This window comes from Fringilla coelebs (assembly GCF_963513975.1).
Source record: "Fringilla coelebs genome assembly, chromosome: 5".
Lineage (NCBI taxonomy): Eukaryota > Metazoa > Chordata > Aves > Passeriformes > Fringillidae > Fringilla > Fringilla coelebs.
This window is the reverse complement of record NC_140033.1, coordinates 35091662-35116007: the sequence shown is the minus strand read 5'-3', so window position 1 is coordinate 35116007 and position 24346 is coordinate 35091662. Positions and strand designations below refer to the sequence as shown.

Below are 24346 nucleotides of genomic sequence, written 5' to 3'. Positions count from 1 at the left end.
GTCCTCTCTCCTCTGCAGCTTCTGCTAGTCCTGCCTTTAGACACAGTCAGGCTGTGTGTGCCTGCAGCCAGAGCCCCATCTGTTAGCTTTGCCAGGGTACCTCAGGGCCTTCCACCTGTACTGGCTGGGCTCCCCCATGTTTAACTCAGGGATCGGTATTATTAATTAAGTAGAAGACTGATTAACTCAGGTGTCTATATTAAGAATTATCTGTGGTCAGTGGAAAGGTTTTCCTTGTCTCAAAGGGGCAAATGAGTTTTTACTTTTCTGCTGTTGGTTCTGAACATGTGATGAGCCATTTTTTTTCCTGTATTTTCTAGAATCAGCATACGAGCTTTTACTCAGCTTTTCAGTGAAGACCCAAAGGAACTTCCTAAACCGCTCTTTGCAGACACCTTCTTCTCTTTACCGATCACTACAGAGGCAGGTTAGTTTCAGGCTGTTATCAGTGACTGTGCCATGTGATTATATATTGTGTCTAAGAATACTCTGGCATCTAGAGCTATTTGTAAGGAGTGGAACAAAGCTTGTTGTGCATGTCCTCTGAGAGGAAGCTGACTTGGCTTATCTACCTTTACTGGAAAATTCAGAGGACTGCTTGACAGAGCTGCTGAAAGTAGAGAAAAGGAAAAATGCTCAGTGAGGCTGTCACCAAGAAAACTTCTAACTGCAAGAGAACCACTCCCATATAATGGAGTTTTTGCTTTCTTTTACTGTGGTTGGGTGTGAAAAATTTTGTTTACTGTTTTGAAAAAATGAGGACAGAAAATCAAGGCCAGGTTTTATCTAAGTGTTTTAATGCCATACATTTCCTTTAATTTAGTCATTTTCTTCAGCTGATAATAGCAGATCCCCTGAAAGTTATTGTTTCTCTGAATCTTTAGATCATTTCCTCAAGATATATAAATACACTGTTTTGTTTCTAGAGCCTCTCTTTGGAGTTATTGAAGGTGTGAGTGCTGGCTTGTTTCTGATTGTGATGTTGGTGGCTGTTACTGCTTTATTTGTCTGCAGACAAAAAGTTGGGTAAGCTGACTCCCCTTGTCAGTCTCGAAATCATGTCAAATTATATTCATTTAAGTAATACAATTTATTAGGCATAGCTAAAAATTGGATGGATGCATTGAACTGTTCAACAGATAAAATCTATGTCCCCCCAAATTCTGTACACACTATGTATACAACTAATGACTTGCATATTAAGAAATCTATATATACTTAATTTAAATGGTGTCAGAATTATGTCACAGAAGGTCCTTGCAATTTTTAGTTTGCAGTAGGAGTCTGAATAGTTCTGAATAAAAAATGGTTTATCATTCAAACTTTTATCTTCTGGGAAAAAATGTCTTTTGTCAAAAATGAAGTGTTTCAGATTAATTGCATATGCATTGTAGATGGGAAGCTTTTGAAACTGTTCATTTAGATTTTTTCATTTCAATTAAAAAATACTGAGATGTGGCATTACCTCAGTGTCCAAAAGATGAGCTCAAACTTTGCTTCTCATTTTTTGTCTGTTTTAGTTGTATATTTCACATTACAGATGAATCTTAAATAGTGAACTTACATCTCTTTTAAAAATTAAATACTGTATGTCGATTGAAAAAATCTTTATCCATTTAAACTATTTTGCATGATTGAGACATGTGAAATTCTTCGTAGTTTCTGAAATTAGGAAAAAACCTCAACATTTCCAGTGCGTGGGAAACACTGCAAGTCTGAAATTCAGTTCTTTTACTGATACAAAATTAAGTTGATATGTTTTTGAATTTGCTTTTCATATGCCAGAATTTCAGATTGAAAAAAAAACCTATTTTCTGACTAATCATAGCTTTTGGCCAAAATGGATAAACTTCATTATAGAATGTAGTTTCTTGTTTTAAGTTATATACCCAGCAGGATGGCATGGTATAATATTGGTATGGTTTTCCCACATCAGACATAAAGAGAAAGTGTTCTCTAAGGGAGATGTCTTGAAGGAGGAGATGGCAGCAAAAAGATGAAAGGCAACACTAGCTCTGTGGAGTAAGTACCCCTTCTGTGGCTTTCCCAGAGCCTGCTGTCGTAATGCCACTTACTCCTGCCATGAATGTGGGCATCTGCTACAGGCCTGGTCTGCAGAGTGGATGTGCTGGAAGCTGTAGACCTTTTACAGCTCTGAAAATCTTCCTCCATGTTCCTCTACATGTCAACTAAATCAACTGATTTAGAGTCCGTCTTAGCATAAGGCACCCTCCTTAATTATGGACTGGGCTGTGAGTGTTTCAGAACAAGAAAAATGTCTTACTAGCTGTGCCATGCATACATTCCACATCACTATTGCCAAGCTAAAATGCAGGAGAACTCTGAGCCTGAGCTAAGAGCAATGTCACAGGATCAGAATCAAAAATCAAAACACACTGGAAAATGGTAAACTGGAAAAAGAGAAATTTAAGAAAGTATAACTTATGTCAGTGCCAACTCTTACCAGTTTCAAAACTTAATGATATAACAAAATACTTTCCTTTTTGTTCCAGCAATGGCCATGAGAGACCTACAGCGAGGCTGAACATTCGCAGAGACAGGCCACTGTCAGTCCATTTGAACTTGGGGCAAAAAGGGTAATGTAAAAAGTTTGGTTTTTTAACATAGCATTTTGGTTGAACAGAGCCATCTGATCACTTACTGATGAAGTGTTTCTTTTTCTTTTGAAATAATTTCCAGGTACCGGAAAACTTCCAGGTAAAGAGAAAAAATTAATACCTAAAAACTTCTTGGTAACCAACTGGATAAATTATGACTGTGATTCATCCTGTGATTTTCTTCCTCCTGTTGAATATTTCAGTCCGATCAAAGTCAGTCACTTTGAAGCACACTTCACCAAACTTCAAGCAGACTCCAACTACCTTCTGTCCAAGGAGTATGAGGTGGGATCCTAACCTAGGCAAAGGACTTGCTTTTTGAAGGGGAGGGCTGACTGAATCAACTGGTTAATGTGTTAGAAAGCCTGAATTTGTTTGTCTTATTCACACAAACCCAAAAAAGGTGGAGCATTTAATTTGAACTCCACTTGGCCATGTGCAGAAACCAAGTCTTCATTTGGCATATTCTGGTTGGCAGCTTCTGCCTGATACTTGTGTGGCTGAGATTAGGAGCATTTGTTTGTATGGCACATCTGTGTGGTGAAGTGTGGAAGGTACCTGCCAGACATGCACTTGCTTTAAAACAGTTATGATTACCTATGTAATTTCAGTTTGTTTTTTTATAAAAAAGCACCTGTTTTCTGTCCATGGATTTGAGAGCTGATGAGCACTATTTCCCTTTGTGTTGTCTTGTCCTTTAATTATTTTCACCTCACATTTTATTCCTATTCCTTTTTTGCAGGACTTGAAAGATGTGGGTCGAAACCAGACATGTGACATAGCACTTCTGCCAGAGAACAGAGGGAAAAATCGATACAATAATATATTGCCCTGTGAGTTTTCGCTTTGGTTGTGTAATATTGCATCACACCAGCTATTTTTCACTTTTTTTCAGCAAGCCTAGTGGAAAAGAGTGCAGCCAATTCCTCCCCTCCTTTCTGTCCAAGATGAAATATCTGTGCAAGCTCAGGTTCTTGTGCTAGGAGGGAGATGATGCATGACCCTGAATGGCTTCACACAGACCAGTAATTTAATTTCACACTAGAGGTGTAATGACTAGCATTCAGTCCAAGGAGAAAAAGCTCCAGCTATTAGGGGCATTCAGTCACTGGTGATAACAAGGATAGTAGAAATAGGAGTAGGGCTTTTTACATACAGGGTATCATCCATTCACTGCTCTTTGACAGCCTTGCCAAATCTTTGTTCTTCAGTGTACCCAGCAAACCTACTGTACAATATAGAGCTACTGTGATTCTGCATGGTAAGATGTGTCAAGTTAACCCTGTTCTTCTCAGGCAAGACCTGTTGAGAGTTTCTTCCTTTAATCTCCTACCTGTCATTTTGGAGGTAGAACATTGAGGAGGAACACCACATAACTCACTGCTCCAGATCCCCACTAATGGATGTGGCATGTGCCAGCAGCACAGCCTCTCCTGTGTCCTGCCTGCTCATGCCAGCAATGACACCTGACTGAGATCCATCATGGCATTATCTCATGAATCAGTGTCTTGGCAGCTCAGGCACTTTATGTTTCTGTACAGAGGGCCCTTCACCTACAGAAGATGTTTGGCCTGCTCAGCTTTAGCTCAGAATATCACTGAAGTGCAACTGTTCTTTCAAGGGCAGAGCTGGGCACTACTTTCCAGTACAGCATACTGCTGTTAGGATCAAAGGAGGATGCTATTTTGACCCTTTTGTTGTCATAACAAATCCTATGCAGCTCAGCAGAGGAAATTCAGTATATTTACTGCATCCTTCTTACCCATCTATCTCCTAGTCTCTGGAACAGTCCACAGCACTCACAGATTAAAGAGGCAGTAAAACCAGCAGTTATTCCTTATAAATTAGCTCTTCATATAAAATCTTGTAATAGTGCTGGCAGTCCTTTCACAAATGCATTTCTTTAAGTGCTGAGAGGGACTGAAAATCAAGACTTAGCCCTAAGCCTCTTGTAATCAATTTCTTGCTAGATGATACATCAAGAGTGAAGCTTTCCAATGTGGATGATGACCCTTGCTCAGACTACATTAATGCAAGCTACATACCAGTAAGTGACTCAAGGGTGGTGTTTTACAGTCCTCCTTCCAGTGGTAATTTTTCCATCATCTAAAACTGAATATGAAGCTGGATGGTTAAGGCTCCCCTCCCCCTTCCTTGATTCACTTGAGCTAAAAAACTAAGAAGTCATTTTGTGGGTGTGCTGAAAGACTGTGTCTGACTACCATTAAGTTAACTGTGGGTGATTTACCCAGCACTTAAGGACACTTTCTTGCATTGCTATAGTTATGTAAGATAGCAAGTCTAATTGGCCAAGGACATGTTTTTAAAGGTCGCTGATTTTATACAGTGTCCACAACTGTAGCTATCACTGCAGGTGGCATCCTCACTGTAGAGCTGTAGCTCATCCTGACAGCATTGGCACCTTGCAGGGTGACAAAACTGGCTGAAATTAAAATAATACCCTTTGCCAAAGAGTTATGATTGATAATAGCGGTGGCTTTAGCAATCCAGATTTCAAGCCAGAACTCAGATAGTTTATTAAAAATTATAAATGAAACAAAAACCCCTAGCAGTTTTAAAATTGCTTGAGAGTGTGCTGAACACAAAAGAACAATGGAAAGCTTTGACTGTCACAAAAGGAACAGTATTTAGATAAACTGCCGCCATCTCTTCCTTCTCTCTGTTGCAATCAGTCATTTGCTTTCAGATCCAAGGCAACAATTTAGCTTTCAAAACTGTTGTCCCAGGAAGGGTTGCTGCAGAGCCCTTTCTGCAATCCCAAGGCTTGTTCAGTTGTTAAAACATTTTTTTTTCTGCCTTTTTGGAAACTAATGGAGTTCTCTTTATTTGCAGGGCAATAATTTCCGCAGGGAATACATAGCAACTCAGGGCCCTTTGCCTGGAACCAAAGATGAGTTCTGGAAGATGGCATGGGAGCAAAATGTTCACAATATTGTCATGGTAACCCAGTGTGTTGAGAAGGGCCGGGTAAGCAGTAACTCTTCTTTGTTAATAATGTCTGTTTTAATATCTAATAAAAGTTTTTGCTTCTTATTTTCATCACACTAAAACCTAAAAGAGCCCAGTCAAGGACATAAACAGCATGAAAGAAAAGGTATAATAAAATAAACTGGAGACAGATTAAGGCTGGGAAGTGAGGTTACACAGACAGTCTCAAGATCATGCAGCATGTCAAGGCTAGAATTAGGAACAGAGCTCAGTGCTTCTGGTCTCTAATCCAGGACTTTGTTCACTAGAAAATTCTCTTCAGCATGCAGAAGGACAACAGAAAGTGCCTGTTTAACACATCAACTCTGATCAACTTCTACTTTAAAATTAGCTCTGGAGAGCAAATGTTGATCAGTAAATACATCAAATTATCTCTGATATATAAGCCCTGATGTAGTTAGCAAAGAGACCGCTCATGCATTTAACAGTCTTCCTGAGTGCAGGTTTAGCGTACCTCCCCAGGGATCTTTGTAAGACAGCGACTAGATCTGTCAGATGATTAAACAAACTTGAAGTAGTGATCCTTTAGTAGCACATATAGGGTCAGTTTCTCTCAGCTTACCATTTTTTCCTGAGGAGAGGTTGAAATCCAACACAGAATAGGACCTGTATCCTTCTGCATCTCACTGGTTCCAAGTGGGACCCTACTGCTATGTCTCAGAAAGAGGTGAGCAAGGGTTACTGGAGGCAGAGCTCTCATCCAAGCAGAGATTTGAGAAGAGTTGGCACAGAAAATATGCCCTATAAGAAGGCATCAGTGAAGTGCTTCCCATTCCCCCCCTCCATGAGAAATGCATTATGAGAACTTCCACTTCCCACCCCCATGCTAACCCATTCCCATGCCAGATCCTGTTTATTGACATGGCAGAGAGTGGCATCTCTCTCAGAATTCAGCGGCTGCCTTTTTTCCTTCATCCTCAGGCACAAGAGGTCTGAAGTCTGCTTCAGCCAGTGCAGGATGGTGGCATTGTTTGTAGCTATTTTGACCACTAAATCTGTCTTTCCTTGTGTCCCTGCAGGTAAAGTGTGATCAATACTGGCCCCATGACCAGGATTCCTTGTACTATGGAGACCTGATTGTTGAGATGCTGTCTGAATCAGTGCTCCCAGAGTGGACAATACGAGAGTTTAAAATCTGCAGTGTATGTTTGCATTTTTTTTCTTTCCTGATTAATTGGCTTAAAACACTTGCAAGGTTAAATTAGGAAGGTTTATTCTGCTGTACCACAGTTGCATCATGCCTGACTCCCCTCTGGTAGAAGCTATAGCATTTTCTCTGAGGGTGCCTATGTGTCCCTTCCTCTCTTGTCCTTATGACCCACACTTTTGAATCCCAACAGGAAGAGCAGCTTGACTCAACGAGGCTCATTCGTCACTTCCACTACACTGTATGGCCAGATCATGGTGTACCAGAGACCACCCAGTCCCTGATCCAGTTTGTCAGAACTGTAAGAGATTATATCAACAGGACCCCAGACACAGGACCAAGTATTGTACACTGCAGGTATGTGCAGCAGCAAAACGTCAGTGACACAGCACCCTTGTGCCTACCCTTAGGAAGATCCCAAATCTTCATCCCTGTTAGACTATGAGCAGCTGCAGAATCTGAGAGATAGCTGATGGTCTTAAGTTTCCAGATACACCAGAGCAGTATTCCCAAAGCATATGCATTCACCCACAACCTCACCCTGGAGATGGCTCGAAAATTATTCTTAGGGAATAAGAATACAGTGTCTCTGTGGTACCACTGCAGATCACGAAAGTGTTAGCAGCTGCCACTGCTTATCAGCTTTTACATTCTTAAATTGCCCACGTGCTGCTGTTGTGGCCCAACATTTGAATGACAAAGGGGTCTTTAAAAGGTAAGGTATACCCATGGTGAATCTGACTGTGTGTGGATGTTGAGACTACCTGAGGATCCGTCCTTCCCCCGTTCTGACTGAGACTCCCTTTTCTTACTGCCTTTTCATGCTCTTCTGCTTTTTCCATCCCTGGCAGTCACAGGGCTGCAGTTTTTCCTCAGTCCTGTGGTCCACCACTGCACTTGCATAAAAAATTGCAAAATTGAACTGCCTGATCTGTTATCCACTGGCCAGTTGCAACAGAGTATAGGGCTACAGAGGGAGAAAGAGTGCGGTTGGTGCTGTATCTTCTGATAAAGCCATATGTTCACTGGTAGTACCTGATTGTAGTATCTGACCCCTCCACCATTATATGGGCTGAGGCTTGTGTCTTACATGACCCTGCCTGTGTCTGCCTGGACAGCATGTGCTGCAGCATGTCAGATGTCTGCTGTGTCCCACAGCTGCATCTTTGGAGAGAAGAGGTTTCAAAGTTAGAGTCAGGTGCAGTCTTTCGGTGTGTCTCTATGACTGGGTTAATCCAAAGCAGAAAGCAGTGCAGGTAGTAGCAGAGATACCTCTACCATTACTATTCTTCCCTCCTTCCTAAATAAATTCCGTTATAAAGTGGTTTAAAGGCCCAAAGGTGCCATTTCAACAATTTGCTTCTCACCCTGGAGATCTGAACTTTACAAAAGTGTCACATGAAGATAGTGAATGCTTTGATCCATCTGCTTTTTAATGTTTTGGGTTGTTTTCTTTTCCAGTGCTGGTGTTGGCAGGACTGGCACATTCATTGCACTGGACCGAATTCTGCAGCAGCTGGATTCAAAGGACACTGTTGACATTTATGCGGCAGTCCATGATCTAAGACTTCACCGCGTTCACATGGTTCAGACAGAGGTAAGGTTTGGATAGCCTGCTATGCAGCAGCAACAGCTACAGTATGTAATAATCAGCCTCATCTTAAAGGCTCTCAAAGCACTTTGCACTTACTCCACTCTGAAATACAAGCTAGATGTATTTTAGCTCTGTGAGAATTTCCGGTTCAGTTTTTTTTTCCATTGGCTCTCTTAGAGAGGGTTCAAACAATAACATGTTGCAGTTATGCTTCCTGTAGATTTCTCCCTTTTTTTGCCCAGGCCCATAATCACCCCAGCAGCATTATGCATCAGGCACTTAACAGCTCACAGTTGCTTCACTGCGGAGTCCAGTAAATGAGCTTTAAGTGGAGATAGGTCCTTCTGGGATGGGTTTGGAAGACAAGCTTAAACCAGATAGATAGGTTGACATAATGGGAAAGAGGAATGCAGGACAGAGAAAATTAGATGTATGCAATTTTAAAACTCTGGCGACTGTGACCTTGTGCCTTTGCAGTTTATGTTTTATTGAGCTGCTCTGTCATTTTCATTACAATGATTTTGGGAAGTTGATTGGCATTCTCCTAGCCTGCTATGGAAAAACAAGTACATTTGTTCTCAAAGTTCAGAAAAAGTAAATGTTTTGTATTTCTTTCTGTGCTTTTAAAATGGCGAGAAAATCATGTTATACTGATAGGAGCTAAACATTTAGGAGCTGATTTAATAAAGGTGTTTTGTGGAGTTACTCTGTACATTTTCCCTGTGAGCCCTTACTAGAAGAATGAGAACAAGTTTGATGTGTCTGCTTGTTGCTTGATACTAATGGAGCTCTTTGCTGCAATTTGGAAACCAATATGTCAGTGACAGCATTTTCTGATAAATGTAAAATTCTCATATGGGTATAAAGAGAGGCCCAGCTGGGAACACAAAACAGAGGGGCTCCTGGAAATATCTTAATTATAGAAGACCTTCTTTTGGAGGGGAGACAGGTTCCCAGCCTAGTCTCTGCATCTTCAGAGACAGATCCTCCTACATTCCCATCATCTGTAGTCTGCAAAGGCAGACAGACATCTCAGGAGGATGGCTCTTTTTCCCTTGCTGGAAAAAAGAGGCAACTACCTCAAGAGCCTAAATTTGATTTATAAACAACTAAAGTTGTGTGATACAAAACCTGCCTTTGGCATGAGCTTGACATGATGTCTAAGTCAAAAGGCAGCCAGATCCACACAAAAGTCAAAGGCCACAGTACCATCATACTTGGCAATATTCAGTCACAGAAAACAGCAGCAACAAAACAATGCCTCTGCTTCAGGTTTGGCTCAACATTGTTTAAGACAAGGGACTGGAGGTGGAGACAGGCAAGGGAAAACTTTGCATCAGCTCAAAAGGCAGCATGCTACAGCAGCTATAACCATTCCAGTTGAAAAAATAGTCTTTGCCAAAGAAAGTTGCCATGCTTGGCCAACTTTCCATCATGTTGGTGGGTGGGGTGCAGGGTTCTGCTCTGCAGAGAGCGCAGCTGCATGTGCATAAAGGCAGATATCCCCACTTTCCCAGAGCCAGAGCACTGAGAGAAAGACTCAGGACAATGGCCAAAGATGTGAGGAGAGAAAATAACATATACTTATTGGAGAAATTATGTTTTTGAGATAATGTTAGAAAGGTACACCTGGATATATAAACATGCTCGGCCTGACTTTTGGGTACCAGATTACACTAATTGAAATACTTTTATGACCTATGTCATAAACCACAAAGTAGCAAAGCATGAAAGTTTAATAATCTATTCTGTCAAGATAGTTTGGTGAGTAGTCAATAGCATGCTGACCCTCCTTACTTTGGTTGTGAATGTCATCTTAGCTTCATTATATGAAAGGCACTCTTCTGAAAAGACTGTCATTTGCTGTATAGTCAGAAATAATCTTAGAACTTATGCTGGATCTGAAAAAAATGGTTTTTTCAGAGATTTAGGTTTCTCACGGTTGTCTGAAATAGTTATATGTTATTGTAAAATTCAGTGGAAAATGTTTCTTTTCTGAACAAAAAGAAAAATCAGGAAATTGTTTGTCTTTCCTACATGCTTCTCTGTGCATATTAATTCTTCTACATATACTTAATACCAAAGCATTCAGAAGTAGTAGCTATCCAACACAGCACCATGTGAAATTGCCCTTTACAGTTGCTAAAGTTTTCACTAATGGCATGATCTATCAAAACATACTGTGTCCATTTATGTTTTACTGGTATTATTTCTAAAGAGAGCTGATCACAAAAGTTTACTATATTAGTAGCGTGAAAAGGAGATTAATTTTAGAATTATATTTTAATTTTTAACACCACCCTTGATTTTTTGAGGGAGTTAGCTTGTAATGATTTTTCACAGTACAGAAAATTAAATTACAAAATTCCTCAGTGTCTTAAAAACAAATCTTTTGCAGTGTCAATATGTGTATCTACATCAATGTGTGAGAGATGTGTTAAGAGCCAGAAAACTTCGCAGTGAACAAGAAAATCCCTTATTTCCAATATATGAAAATGTGAATCCAGAGTATCACAGAGGTAACTGCAAGTTTATCCAGTTGTAAAATGTTTCAAATGTAGTAGCTCAATGATAGTGTAATTGAGGGGGAATTGTGCTATCCTTAACCATTGATACTTCTTTACTTCCTGGACCTTCGTTTGTTCCCTCTGCTCTTTTCATTCTTGCAGTTCTGTCTTTATTTTCTCCATTAGTAGTCATTATAACATCACTTCCTGCTCCTTCCTTACCTTTATGCTCTCACTATCCATAAGCAATTGAGAGCACTGACAGCAGTCACTGGGCTCTTCTGCCATTCATGGAGTTCAGTTTCTGTCTGCATCACCCTCATCTGTTGACAATATAGGCAGCCTTGGGAGATTTCCCATCTGCTTCAGCTGGAAAATTTAGGTGCCCTAGGCTGCATTCATTCTTTCTTCCCAGACTTCCCATCCTTGTAGGCTCCTTTTCGTAGCTTGTATCCAGTCTCTTAATGATAAGAGTGGCAGGAGTAGCAAACCTGGCACTAGCACTGGGCCCATGGCCAGAGGACCAGTGTGGAGAAGCTGTAAGCAGTGGTGACCTTGTGCCTCGGTGGGGCTCTTTCCTAAAGGATGTAGAAGTTTTTAGTGTCAAGAACGAAGGATCTCAGTAGTTCCACAAATTTGGACATTAGGAATTAGGATTATATCATAAGAAATCCAAATAATTTTCTTGATCTGGCCTGTAGAAATCAGACTTGTCATAGACTGGTAGAACAGGCTTGGAGGAGACCAAGAACTGAAATATTCAGGTTTCACACATTGAGAGACCAAGCAGAGGTGGGATCTGAATTTTAGCTGTAACATCCATCACCAGCCAGTGCTGCTGCCACACAGCCACCTCTCAGAGCACTGCTGAATCTGTGTTGGTTTACTTTTTCTAATCTCATTTTTCCTTGCTTTCAGATGCTGTTTATTCAAGGCACTAAGAATGTTAGAGATATCTGCTTTTATGAACACATGTGTTAACTAGAGGTTTTGTTTTGGTTTTTTAATGTATGTATTTCATGCACCAGAAAGGTGCCAGACCTTTTGGATGAGACTGTGTATAATTTATTGGTCTGGTGATTTTTTTTAAAGATATATAATTTAAATGTAATAGATATTAATGTATATAATTGTATTTTGGCATTATGTAAATATGTATTTTTTCTATATTGTTTATATTAATATTATGCTTCAGATAATACTATTTTTTCTTATCACAGTTTTTATAAACTGTTCTACACAAACTATTTTAAATTGTATGGCTAACAGGACTGCTGAGATTGGGGCGCTATTGGCATGACATGGAAAAGGTCCTATACAGAGAACCTCATTTAAAAAAATATTTCAATGTTTGTGAGATGAAATAAGCTACTATTAAGCAAGGGAACAGTAGTCCTGTATAGAAATTACAATGCTACTCTACACTTTAAACTTACTGCTTTTCATTTGACAAAAATGGGAGTAACTCATATCACAGTGGCATACCTTTTACAGAACTCATTAACAACCAAGCAGAACAGGGTTCACCTCACTAGAAGCAACTGTTTCAGTCTAGTGTGACATAGTAGAAAAATATCAAACGACATGCACTGCAGTAAAGTCTAGCAGACCTTTCTCTGACCACATCCTTTGGGGGAGACAGGTCACATACTGATTTCTTTACACTGGTTTAAGAGAGCAGAATCAGACCACACCTTGTGTCTGTGCACTCTCACTTGTAAAATTTTTATTAAGAAAGGTGTTCAAAGACACTCCTCAGACATTTGCGTTAACAAACCTGTGAGGATGTGAAGTCTGACAACTTCCATAGCTCATCAGAAACAATGCTGTACCATGACAGCCAAAAAAGTAGAGAGATGGCAAACATATTGAAACAAAGACATACAAAGGTATATATCCCACAGTTTACTCAACTGGAATAAAGCTGCACTTTGCCCCAACTGTTGGTGTCTTTCGAATGCCACTTGCTTTCACAGTGGGACAGTTTGGCCCCAGCATGTCTACATAGAAAGAATCCTTCCCTGGAATGTTACGTGATGTCACCACCACAGGGGCAGTTGGAATGGAAAATGGCTCATCAGGGAATGTAGGCTGGCAGGGCTGTCCTGATCATAGGATCATCTTATGTTTTGGGTTGGAAGAGACATTAAAGATCATCTGGTTCCAACCTCCATGGCCCCTAGGCAGGGGCTCATTACTGAAAACATGTTTAAAATTCAAAACATATCAAGTTAATTTTGTATCAATAAAAGAACTGAATGGTAGTAAGAAGTACAGTCAAAGAGCAGTTACCAGGTATCCTGCCCATCTGAGTGGATTATGCACAGCCTTTCTCTCCTCTGCAAAGAGGCATCTCATTCAAGGGTCTAAACACACTGTTCAGCTATTACTTATCTTTATAAAATGCTCCTGAAACAAATAGTGAAGAGACAGTACACAGTTCGTCACCACCATGAAAAGAAGGAAGGGCTTCATAGGTCTTCTTTCATATATCTACCCATAATTTTTGTAGAGAAAACAGCTTGTTGCTGAAGACAAGTGCCTAAATTCCACTTCTGTTTTGGAGAAAAATAAATATTTCTGAAGGCTTTCTGAGAATCAGTAAGTAGCTGAGTGCCTAACTGAGGAACTCCTGTGCCACAGCAGGACTGTGCATATCCATGTTACTCTAGTTTTCCTAGAGAAGGTAACAGCCTGATAGTCACTCTTCCTACTCCATCTGGAATGTTATCCTTTCTTGATCAAATACCCTCATATGCCTCCGAAGCCACCCTTCAAATCAGCTGTCACAGCTGCTCAGAACATGTAAACTTGGTTATTCTTTTTAGGTATTTCTGAATGAAAATACTGCTTATCCCTCCTGCATGTCCTCTTTGGTACCACACAAACGTCAAAATTCGCCACCCTTAATGGAAACCAAAGAAGAAGGGAACTAGCATAAGAGTGGAAGACATTCTCACAGAGGAAAGTCTAAGCACAACCACAAAGAAATGAGAACATTTTCTGCAGATGCCTTCTTTTCTCTATTTCCTTTGCTAGATGGCTAGGTGAGCAAGCAAGGACAAACAAGCATGGCAGCTTTAGATCGATTGTTGATCAGGCTAATAACGTCTGCATTTAAAGCGTCATGAAAACTGCTGTTGTGTTACATGCACTGCATTTGGTCCTTTCTTTTTTGCAGGGGTAGCTGAGGAGCGAAGATCGCCATGTTAGTTACCAGCAGTACAATTACACTGTTAACACACACCAGGTGTACCTGTAAATTACCTCACGCTCTATCTCACCGTGTCATTTTTTAATGCTGAGGGAAACGGAGCTCACTCAATACTATATGATCTGAGGGCAAAAGTCTGATTGTATGTGTGTTGTTCATCATTGTCAGAAAGACACACATCATTCTGCGGTTTATTTTATCATTCTCAGCTCCCTTGTCTGCAGCTACAGAGTTTGTACATGTGTACTCAAAATTATGTCATGGCAGACAGCTAGTTTCATGTTTTCTCTCAGCTAATAATGGACACTGTTCATAAGCCTCTTCCTCCTCATCACTTCATAACATGACAGATGACCTTAAACACTCTGGCACGATGCTCTTGAGCAGCTTTACATTTCTGCCCAAGTAGGTCACACATGAGACTGTATACACACATTATTGCTCTGGTTCTGCTCTCTAGCCAATTCTGCTCATATGAAACCAGTGTAAATCCACTGAGAAAAAGTAAAAAAGTATCTATGTAGCATTTTGTTAATATACAACACCTACTTATCAATATAAGTAGTTATATTTATTGTGCCTCTAAGCTGAATAACAGGACTGATGGGAAATTGTTAACGTAACAAGAATAGATTTGAGGGAGCTTGTGTGCTGAACAAAGACAGCTCTTAAGGAAAAAGACATCTTTTGAATGTCCTTGATGATGTTCAGAATTCCCTTCTTGATGTTTCCCAATAATAATGTTAGAAAGCAAGGCTAGTGTTGTTGCTGATCCATAAGCTAAGATTTGCACACTTGGAGCCCATCCTCTGACTCTCTGCATGCTCCACAAAGCTACCTGAGTACTTTCATGAAAGTCAACTGGAATGCTTGCCTGAAGAAAATACCGTTCCACTTCTGAAGCACTTGCAGGGTTGGGCTTTTAAGTTAATTCAAATTTTTGTATTGAAAGTTATTTAATAATGAAAAAATTGTAATAAATATTTTTTTTAATCTGTGCAATAAAATTACAAGATCCACTAGCGATTGTAGGGGAAAAAAATAGATTTTACATAGCTGGAGTTGATAAATGATATTTTTTGTTACTAATGGAACACAAAAGTGGGTGAGAGAAATAGGCATACTGTGAAGATGTCAAAAAGTGCAACTTTATACATTTTTCTCTGCTGCTATAGTTATTTAGCAATAAATAATGCCTAAAATGCCAGAAATATTATTTTGTGCCATAATATGCTATGAATTTCCTTCCAATTGTAGAACAGAGAAAAGAAAATGTGTGAGCTTTAAGTTTATATTATGTATTGTATATGGTTATTTACACTTTGACTTTGAAAGCACAAAGTTAAACACTAGACAGATAGGAGTACCTGGGCACTTAGCTGTGCCCCTCAACCTGGGATTTAATATATGGACTAGAGGGAGGAGAACAATAGCCATTAAATCACTCTCTCAGCATCTCTCTCCAAGGCCACAGAACAGAGAAATGCATCTGACACTCAGAGATACAGCCTACCACAGCCACAGCTTCATGTCCAAGGAGTGCCTTGGCTATTGAGATTTCTTTCAATACTTCAGATGTGCAGTTTGTGTAAATAAAATACAATATAGAATGACCACCACTCCCTCATGGCACTGTCACAGATGTCTGGGCTCTGGAGCTGTGAGCTGTGGGACCTGTAATCCCAAGATGCTGTAACTTTGAATTGAAATGAGTGCTCATCCCAGTATTTGGGCAACTTGCTGCAGACCCCATGCCCTCAACTGTCTCCCTCACGCTGACAAAATCAAACTCCTGACCTGTTGGGAGCACCTCTATGGCCAAAGCAAACTGGTTTGTTATCAGTGACCTCACAGATCAACAGCTGGTTCAAACTGGGACTTTTTTTTAAGGCTGGCAGGAAATACTGGAGACTAGGGAATAGCTAATTGAGAAAAAACTGGAAATGGGACACGTACAGTGTCAGCAATGCTAGTAGTCTAATATCCATGACAGTTTAGTTGTTTCTTGGTTTATTTGAAAGCTAGAGAAATACTGTAAGTAACATTAGGAAGCTAAATATATATTGCTCTAGAGTAGGGCAGTACACTATAGTGAAAACCCCACCGTTTTGAAATTTTGGCCAGCCATAAATTCTTTGCCAGTGCCTGGAGTAAAGTGTCTGAAAAACATCTTCAGTACTTATTCCATGCTCATATGCAATATAATTACTTATAATTGTGTTCCTAACAAACACTGGGTGAACACAGAACTGTGCTACTATTGTCAGTTTAATTTATGCATTTAAGTATATTTTTATATTTTTAGCTACCGTCAACAAATCAAATATATTTGAGTGTATTTTACACGTTTTTATAAATACTTCATGAATAAAACATTCATTTAAAAAAATCACATTCTTGTCTTCTGTTTCACTGCCTTTTCATTATGGATTTTATTGTCCTGCTGCTCACAGAAAAGATCATAAGTGAGTTTGATTTCAATTGAGAGTCTTCAGAGAACATTAAATTCATCAGAAGCCTCAGCCTGTTGGGGGAAGAGAGGCTCTGCTGTTGCCCACTAGCCAGATTAGTGCCCATGTGGAAAGATACTGTTGTTCTCTTCTGCTCCCTGGTTTTGTGCCCTCCTTTAATAAGCCAGACGCTGTCTGGGTTGTGCAGTGGATATTTGAAACCACAGTGGGTCTTGAACTTGAGTGCCTGTTATTTTAGAGACATTTTGCCAGGCAGTTGCACCAATTAGCACTGCAGCTCCATCGCTGCCTGCCCCTTGAGGATCTGAGCCATGCTTTTTAACAAATGTATTTCTTCTCCTCCTGCTCTCCACAGGTCTTAAAAACCAATAGCATAACCATCCTTGTGGGGTCAGGGTGCTTGGCAGTAGCGTGTTTACTGCTAATGCTCTCAGTTACTTCTTATTGGTCATCAGAAGTGTTTAAGACAAGTTTACTTTAGAGAAAGGATGATTAATGACTTGTACGGGGAGCTTTTTGCTGAGGGGATGTGTAGCAAAGGTGGAGGGATTGTGAGATTTTTTTCATGATATAAAAGTTTATCTCTGAGTTCTGCTCTGTCCTGAAACCGATGTAGACTCAAAAGAGAAGTGATAAAATAATGCACAGTTAAAATCTTCACACAAGAAAAACAAGGCCAACATTGCAGACAAGGATAGATAAGATTGTTTCGATGAGGTACAGCAAGGAAACTAAAGAGTTACTCCTAGTTCAACAAGAACACAGTGTTTGATTCCTGTTAAAATATCCCCAGAATCTAGTTTTTGATATTTTTCATGCAGCTGATTTGTACCTGGCTTCATACCTACGAGCTGGTGATTTTGTCTAATAAAAGTCATCTCCTGTACCCTAATCTCAGTTTTCTGTCTGTGCCTGTCTTCACTATCAGTTGCTTTATTATGCCCTAGAAATAGCTGCTTAGACATCTTGTGGCAGGCAGGATGTAGCAATGCTGATATGTCAGCAAATACCACAAGTGAAAATTCCAGATGTTACTAGCCAAGGCTTTGCACATCACTCTGGTACAATACCAGTCCCAACCTGCAAAAAAAACCAAACAACAACAACAACATCAACAACAACAGAAACACCACAGGAGAAAAAGAGGGGAAAAAAGCATTTCAGTTAACTTGTGGAGATGTTCCAAAAGCAAGAAGCCCTTCTCCTGTTCCCAGGGTCAGTGCTCTGTGGGGCTGGGGGATGTTCTCTGGTGGCTCACAGACCATGGGCAGGTTGGGAGGCAGCCGTGGTGTGGCTGTGCTGGGTTGGTCGCTGAGCCACCCGTGCCTGCCCCTGGAACTGACCTGCTGTTGGTTCTCCTCAGGCCAAAGCTGCAGCTTCTTGGGGTCTGGCTCCTGCAGATGTCTGGCATCCTCTTTGTACCCCAGCTGGGTGCTTCCTGCATTGTGCAGAACCTCGCTACCATGGGCAGCTTTCCTTGGGATGAGAGATGGTCCCACCTCCCAGGGATCTGGAGTGGGAGTCAGCAGCATGGAGCAGGCACAAAGGCACCTTGGTCCAAGAGGGCTAAGCGTTTTGTGGACCTCAAAGCCTTTAAGTCTCCAGGGAAAACATCACCTCAGCACCCACAGCTTTGCTGTTGGGAGGTCCTGGAGCCCCCAAAAGAGGCTAAAATTCCCCTGAGGGCTCTCACTGACCAGGCAGGGTCCCCATTGTCAGCGCAGGGAGGGTGTGCTCCAAGCTCAATTGCAGGCTGCCTTCCCCACCCCTCCTGACTCAAATTGCCAGTCAGAAAGGGTGGCAGAAGCATGTCCTAGCCAACAGAGGTGGGTGCACACAGCTTCAAGGAGAGACAAAACTGAGGTAGTCCAGCTGGGATTCAGCGCTGGTGTCATCCTCCCGCCGTGCTGAGGCCTTCAGTCACTGAGCTGTGGGGCTGCAGAGACACATGATGGGGACACACCAGCTCTACCAGTGCCCCCATCCCACGGCTCACAGCCATCTGTACATTCCAGAGGCCCAGGGCACGAGCCGAGATCGGTGCCGAGAGCCAGGCCGAGAGGGCAACAGCCCACGGCCTTGTGCAGCAGCTGAATGCCAGGCTCCAAGCACCGCTGGCAAGTCCTGTGGCTGCTTGGCCAGACATCATTGTACACAGCTTTTTGCATGCCAAAATCCCTGCCAAATCACACAGTGTCCTTGCTTGCCTTTGGTGGTTGCTTGCTGATGTGCCAAACAAAACCAGTAGCAGGTGGAGCAGCTACTTCTGACCAAGGATAAAGGCAGAGATTTCCCATCCTCCTGACATCCGTGAGGCCACACGACGTTGATTGCAGAGGTGACACCTGAGACCTGCAATTTTAGTCCTCTCAGGACAAAAAGGGGCTCAAACCTGGGTATTTCTGCCCCTGCAAATCTTAACCCGTTTTTCAATAAGAGGAACTGTTCTTTCCAAAGGATAAAGGGGTGAGCTGAGTGTATCCCTCCTAGGGATCCATGTCTTCCAGCAGCCTTTTTTCAAAAGTTGGATCTCATGGATGTTTTCTACATATCTGTCTAGGCTGGGCTGGTTTGCACAAAGCATTAAAACTATCCATGTTCTACTAAGCAATGCCCAAGTGCATCCTCATTCCTAGGTCCAAAACTTGGGCAGAAGAAAGCTGAATATGAGGCTACTATAACACCATCATAAAAACCCTTTGGTGGGTTATCAGTAGCATAAATTTGGCTTTGATCTAGTACTTTCTGTCTTCTAAATCCTTGTCTCCAATTCTAGCTACTTTGGAAACTTAGCAATAGTTTTAAAAATTAACTCTTTCCACTATAATCACAAATCACTCCCAGTCCTGTTGGATACATAGGATAAATGTATCCAGTTTTTGCCCAGATCGAGCTTAAGGCTGTAGCTGGCCAGCACAGGAAGAAAGCCCTCCAATTCTGTTTTCCATACCACAGAGAGTAAAGAATCTTGAAATTAAAGAAGAGACATGGGGCATTCTGGATAAGAACACCCAAATGTCCTGGAAAATCAAATAGAGACCATATGGCCTGTAGTAAAGCTACCCAAATAGGTTTGGTATGAATGGAGCTATACTGTAAAACCACAGAGTAAAAATAATTGGATGCAGAAAGCAAAGTGAAGATGCTCAGAATGCTCCATGCATCTTAGCTAGGGAAAAAATGTTGTACAAATAAAAGACAGCTGCAGAAAGGTCCATGTGTTAATTGGGGGCATTTCTCCTGCCTGTCAATGACTAAAGTTGCAGTAATGAAACCACTAGGAGAAAAAGATGGATAGTTGCAAAGGCAATAAAGAGATATAGAATGTCCAGAGTATCAAACATCAGAAAATAAATGCTCAAGACACCAGACATGATAAATGCCAGCATCCTGTTGTCTTATCATTGGATCTAAAAGACACCTGGAGCCAAATAATTTGTGAGAATCCAACTTTGAAAGAATGAACTGTCAGACAACTGGAATTAATTAACACCCAACAGTTCTGTGCTAGAAAGGTTGGAGAGTACTAAAAATACCCAGGGAGCCTGTTTCTTTACACATCAAGCCAATTAGATCTGGTCAGGTTGTGACAAATTTTCTGTAAACATTCTGGTGAACAAGAAACTCCCCCAGCATCCTCCAGCAGTTCCCAGGGTGAAATCTTGCCTCTAAAATGCCAGAGCTTTCAATTACAAAAGTGGAGAAGGGAAAAACCAAAGTGAAGTGCTAGTGTCAAGTATGTATTTCATATTCTTGCCCTGGCAATATTCTTCACCATGGATTTGTGTTTGCTTTACTGGGACTAAATATAAATATCTTATTGCACTGAGTCCATGAGAGAAAAAGAGGAAAGGACAGAAAAGGTGTTGAGTGAGTTTTTTCTGTACTTGTCTAGGGAAGATCCATCCATTTCAGTGGGGAAAACACACATATATCCATGCTGGGATAGGAAGGCAGCTAAGAAGAAGGATAAATCCACCAAAGACCTCCAACAGTACTGTGGAGACATCTTTTATTTATTTCCCCTTCTCTGAAAAAAAGCCTGTGAAGGACCATACGGTGTGATCACAGGGGACAGTCTCTGCTGTGCCCTGAGCAGGGGGCTGAGCTGATGAGCTCACGCAGTGCAGGAGCACTCCCACCTCTCCCATGAGGTCCTTGCACCAAGGGGAGGCCCACCTCTCCTTCCTCACTCAGCCTGACCAGGGAAAGCCACACTGGAATTCTCTGTGTGGGATGCTGCTGTCCCCAAGGAAGTGCCACCTCCTCCTTTCCACCCCTGTACTGCTCACTTGTTCCCACATCTCTCTGTGTGCTGCCGCTCAGTGCAGCAGACTGGGGAAGTGACCTGTGTTAAAATTACCTCGTTATCAACAAAAACAAATAGCTATTTTTGATCTACCCAGTTTGTTCCAGGGAAGAGATCAGAGGTTTTAGTGCAGCCATGGGCTCACAGGACATGAGTTGTCAGACATCACTCAGACTTTTCCCACTCCCTTAGTCCAGCTGCTCTGGCCAAACAAAATCTGCCACTCAAAAGTCCCTCCCAGCTGTCCCCAGAAAATGGGACTCCAGCCCACCTCAGCCCCCAGACCACTACCTATCCCCATGAGGAACAGGAGTGATGGGTTTGAAAAAAGGCTAGTCTAACACTGACTTTCCCATAAGTGCAAGTATGACCAACGGCTGCGTACTGCATACCAGCCTCAAAGAGAAAGGGACCCAAGGAAAAAAGAAAAGCTCTGGAGAGCAGGAGGAGGATGGATTCTGGTTCATGCCCTGTCTTATGCCAAGCACAGCATGGTGAAACTTTGTTCTTTGCATCAACATTCTCCAGGGAGATGGGGAAGCTGAGAGCCTTGTTAGTGTGACCATGTCCCCTTTGCTCCTGAAGTGCCACTTTACATCTTCTTGTACCCACACACTGAAAGGAAGAATTGAATGCAGAGGCTTCACAAACAAATTTCCCATTTTTCTCTATATCCTCCCCCCTGTGGTTCTTATCTTCAGTAATTAAATTATGCAGCTGAAGAAAGTGATTTGGAAAACAGATGGCATGCAAGATGCTAGAGAGAGCAGTGGTGCATTTTAAACCTTACAGCAAAGACAGACAGATTTGGGTGGTATATGGCCCTTGAAGTAATTGAACTTCAAAGGCTGCTTGTGCAATGACCTTTAAGCAGAAGGAATGAATGGCCCTCCAGCCTTCAACTTGATACTCACAACTAAGTATCCAAATCAAGCTTTTCCATAACCATTGTGGCTGGTCTAATCTGCCACAGAATATGGTGGGACCTAAGCAGGTCTTTGGTGACCAACAATGGTAGGAAATATGGGATCTGGACAAGATGGAGCCCTGAAGAAGGCATTTCAGCCTGGCACTAGTCTGAAATGTAAGGGGAAAAGACACCAAAAAAAAGAGATCATTAATCTGTGTGAGGCTCTAAGCCCCTTCTCCCACTGTCTTCCTTACGTTTAAGACCACGGCGGGCAAGGCTGGGTGAGGACCAGCTGCCACAGCTGCTGGCAGCACAAATGCCATGTCCCCAGACCTGCTGGATGTCCCCAGACCTGCTGGATGTCCCCAGACCTGCTGGAGGAGCGCTGTGGTGGGAGCGCACTGCAGCAGGTCCAGCAGGACAGAACGGGAGCTCTTCTGCCGCCATAACAGAGGAAAGGTGCTCACCAATGACATTTGCCTCTGCATCTGCATTAAAAGCACCTTCCCTCAACACATAGGTGGCAAAAGACATTGCTCCAGCCTGTGTTGGATGGGGCTATGGCCTCTGTCCAGGAAAATGGCACAGTCATCAGATCCCACCCTCTGAATGGCGGAGGTCGCCTTGTAATAGAATCCGTCACAGGAGGAGCTGGGGAGCCCTGCAGCTGTTTCCACTGCTGAACATGTTTCCACACAAAGCTGGAGGTAATTCTCAGAGAGATTAATAAATCGAACATAAAGAGTTTAAACCATCCAGATAAATAATGGCAGATGTTTAGGGATGGAATAACAGGCAGAAGTATGAGTTATGCTGTGCCTGCAGTTCAAAGAAAATGAGTTCATACTGCGAGGGCATTGTTCAGAGGAACAGTAAGGGATAAAGCAATGGGGGAAGGGAGGAAAAGGGAGGAAAAGGGAGGAAAAGGGAGGGAAAACTGTCTCCCTTCCCTCAGATGCATGAGTACCAACCCCTGCCAACACGGATAACCACATCTTCATTGCCAAGCTGGCATCCAGTGGAAGCAGCAGCAGCACTGGCACTCACAGCCTCACACCCTGGCCTGCACAGCACTCTCGGCACTGCACTGGGCTGCTGATGTGCAGAAACACTGAATTGCTCCACAAAACCTGCATCTCCCACAGAGGTTTCCAGCAAGGGATGGGAACTGGGCTAGGCTCTGAGGCAGGGGTTGAGGACCCAGGATCCCTACAGCTCATATCTGTTTCTGTTTCTCTGTCCAGACTTGCATATAAAATCTAACTTCTGGATGTAGCAGTTCAGCTTCCTGTAAAAAATTTTGGTTTTCTGGGATTGTGAGGAGACCCAACTCCAATTAATAACTCTAATGCCAGCCCTCTTCCTCATCCAAGGACAGAGTACATTTTAATATGATACATTGGCCAGAAACTTACTCTTGTGAAGGGGGAAGCAAATGCCTCACTGTCAACAAGACTGTATGTCTTATGTGTTTTGGGTTTTTTTCTCAAAAGATAGTGTTTAAAAGCAGAGGGACAAATTATCAGAACACTTTTGAACTACATAATGAGTATTGCTAATAGCCATTCTTGACTTGGCAGCACAGTCTTCAAGGTTATTTAGCAAAGCACAGAAAGTACATCAAGCAAAATAAAAAGTTCATTTTAATATGTCTTTGCAAAATAAATTTAAAAGTAATCAATTTGGCTTTTCATTTTTAATTTTGCCTTTTTGTTTTGGCTATCAATAAAAACAACCTTGAAAATGTAACATAAGAGGAGTTAGAGAGGAGTGATGGAGGAACAATAAAGCAAGGAGGAATGCTAGTCGGTACAGAATGTCTTTGATCATTACAAAGCTAATTATTGAGAAAGACAGCTCGGTGTGCATGAATGCAGAATAATGATGAGTTGGGTAAACACTTACTGCACAATACATATGTATTTGTGTGCCTGGAGAGAGGGTGCTTAACAAGGAAGCAACAGAGGGAAATCAAAGCATGTGTGCATCACTCCAATAGCAGGATGCAGGGAAGGAAGAGCTTCCAATCCATCTTACTTTGAGGCACAGCTAGCTCTGCAATGAGCTTCCACTATGCAGTAGTTGTTCTATTCCTACAAAAGAGGCTGTAAATCTGTAGAGGTGCTACAAACAAAAACAAGTAATTCCCACAAGGTTTCAATATAGGTCAAGGCATAATTTAAAAACTGACTTGAAACACAGAGTATTGCCTAAACCATTTTCAATTTTTATTAGCTTGGCATAGCAAGAATTCTGTGGGCCCACGTGCATGTCCTGTCAGTGAGGAAGACAGGTTACTGTCCAGTAGATTGTGTGCATGCATAAATGGCTTATGCCCAAAATAAGTCTGGAGGAAAACCCCACCAGCCCCAAACCTGTTGACACTGACACCAGTGAACTTTGAGGTGTTCACCCCCAGCAAGGTCCTGCTTGCTGCATCCAGCTGTGCAAACTTCCTTCCTTTGGCAAGAGTTTAGGCAGGGGTTCTCTGGTCATGCATGTGTCTGCAGCAGAGCTGTGCTGCTTTTTGGAAGCAGAGATCAGCATGATGGTTCTGATGCTGCATT

The 24346-nt window shown here is 41.9% G+C and overlaps 1 protein-coding gene across 4 annotated transcripts in view; it reads left to right on the top strand.

Annotated features, from left to right (window-relative positions):
• PTPRB (protein tyrosine phosphatase receptor type B) overlaps nt 1–16474 on the top strand; it is a 62442-nt gene extending 45968 nt beyond the window's left edge. For 3 of the 4 annotated variants that reach the window (XM_084206775.1, XM_084206773.1, XM_084206776.1), the window contains 13 exons: nt 321–427; nt 927–1026; nt 2514–2597; nt 2701–2718; nt 2822–2903; nt 3361–3451; nt 4589–4665; nt 5472–5606; nt 6647–6769; nt 6968–7131; nt 8236–8371; nt 10767–10887; nt 14057–16474. In XM_084206775.1, coding sequence (XP_084062901.1) covers nt 321–427; nt 927–1026; nt 2514–2597; nt 2701–2718; nt 2822–2903; nt 3361–3451; nt 4589–4665; nt 5472–5606; nt 6647–6769; nt 6968–7131; nt 8236–8371; nt 10767–10887; nt 14057–14088 — 1270 coding nt within the window. In that variant the 3' untranslated portion in view covers nt 14089–16474. Of the gene's footprint in view, nt 1–320; nt 428–926; nt 1027–2513; nt 2598–2700; nt 2719–2821; nt 2904–3360; nt 3452–4588; nt 4666–5471; nt 5607–6646; nt 6770–6967; nt 7132–8235; nt 8372–10766; nt 10888–11793 lie in introns of all 4 variants that reach the window. The other variant, XM_084206774.1, reaches the window with a different exon arrangement.
• Nucleotides 16475–24346: the final 7872 nt, after the last annotated feature.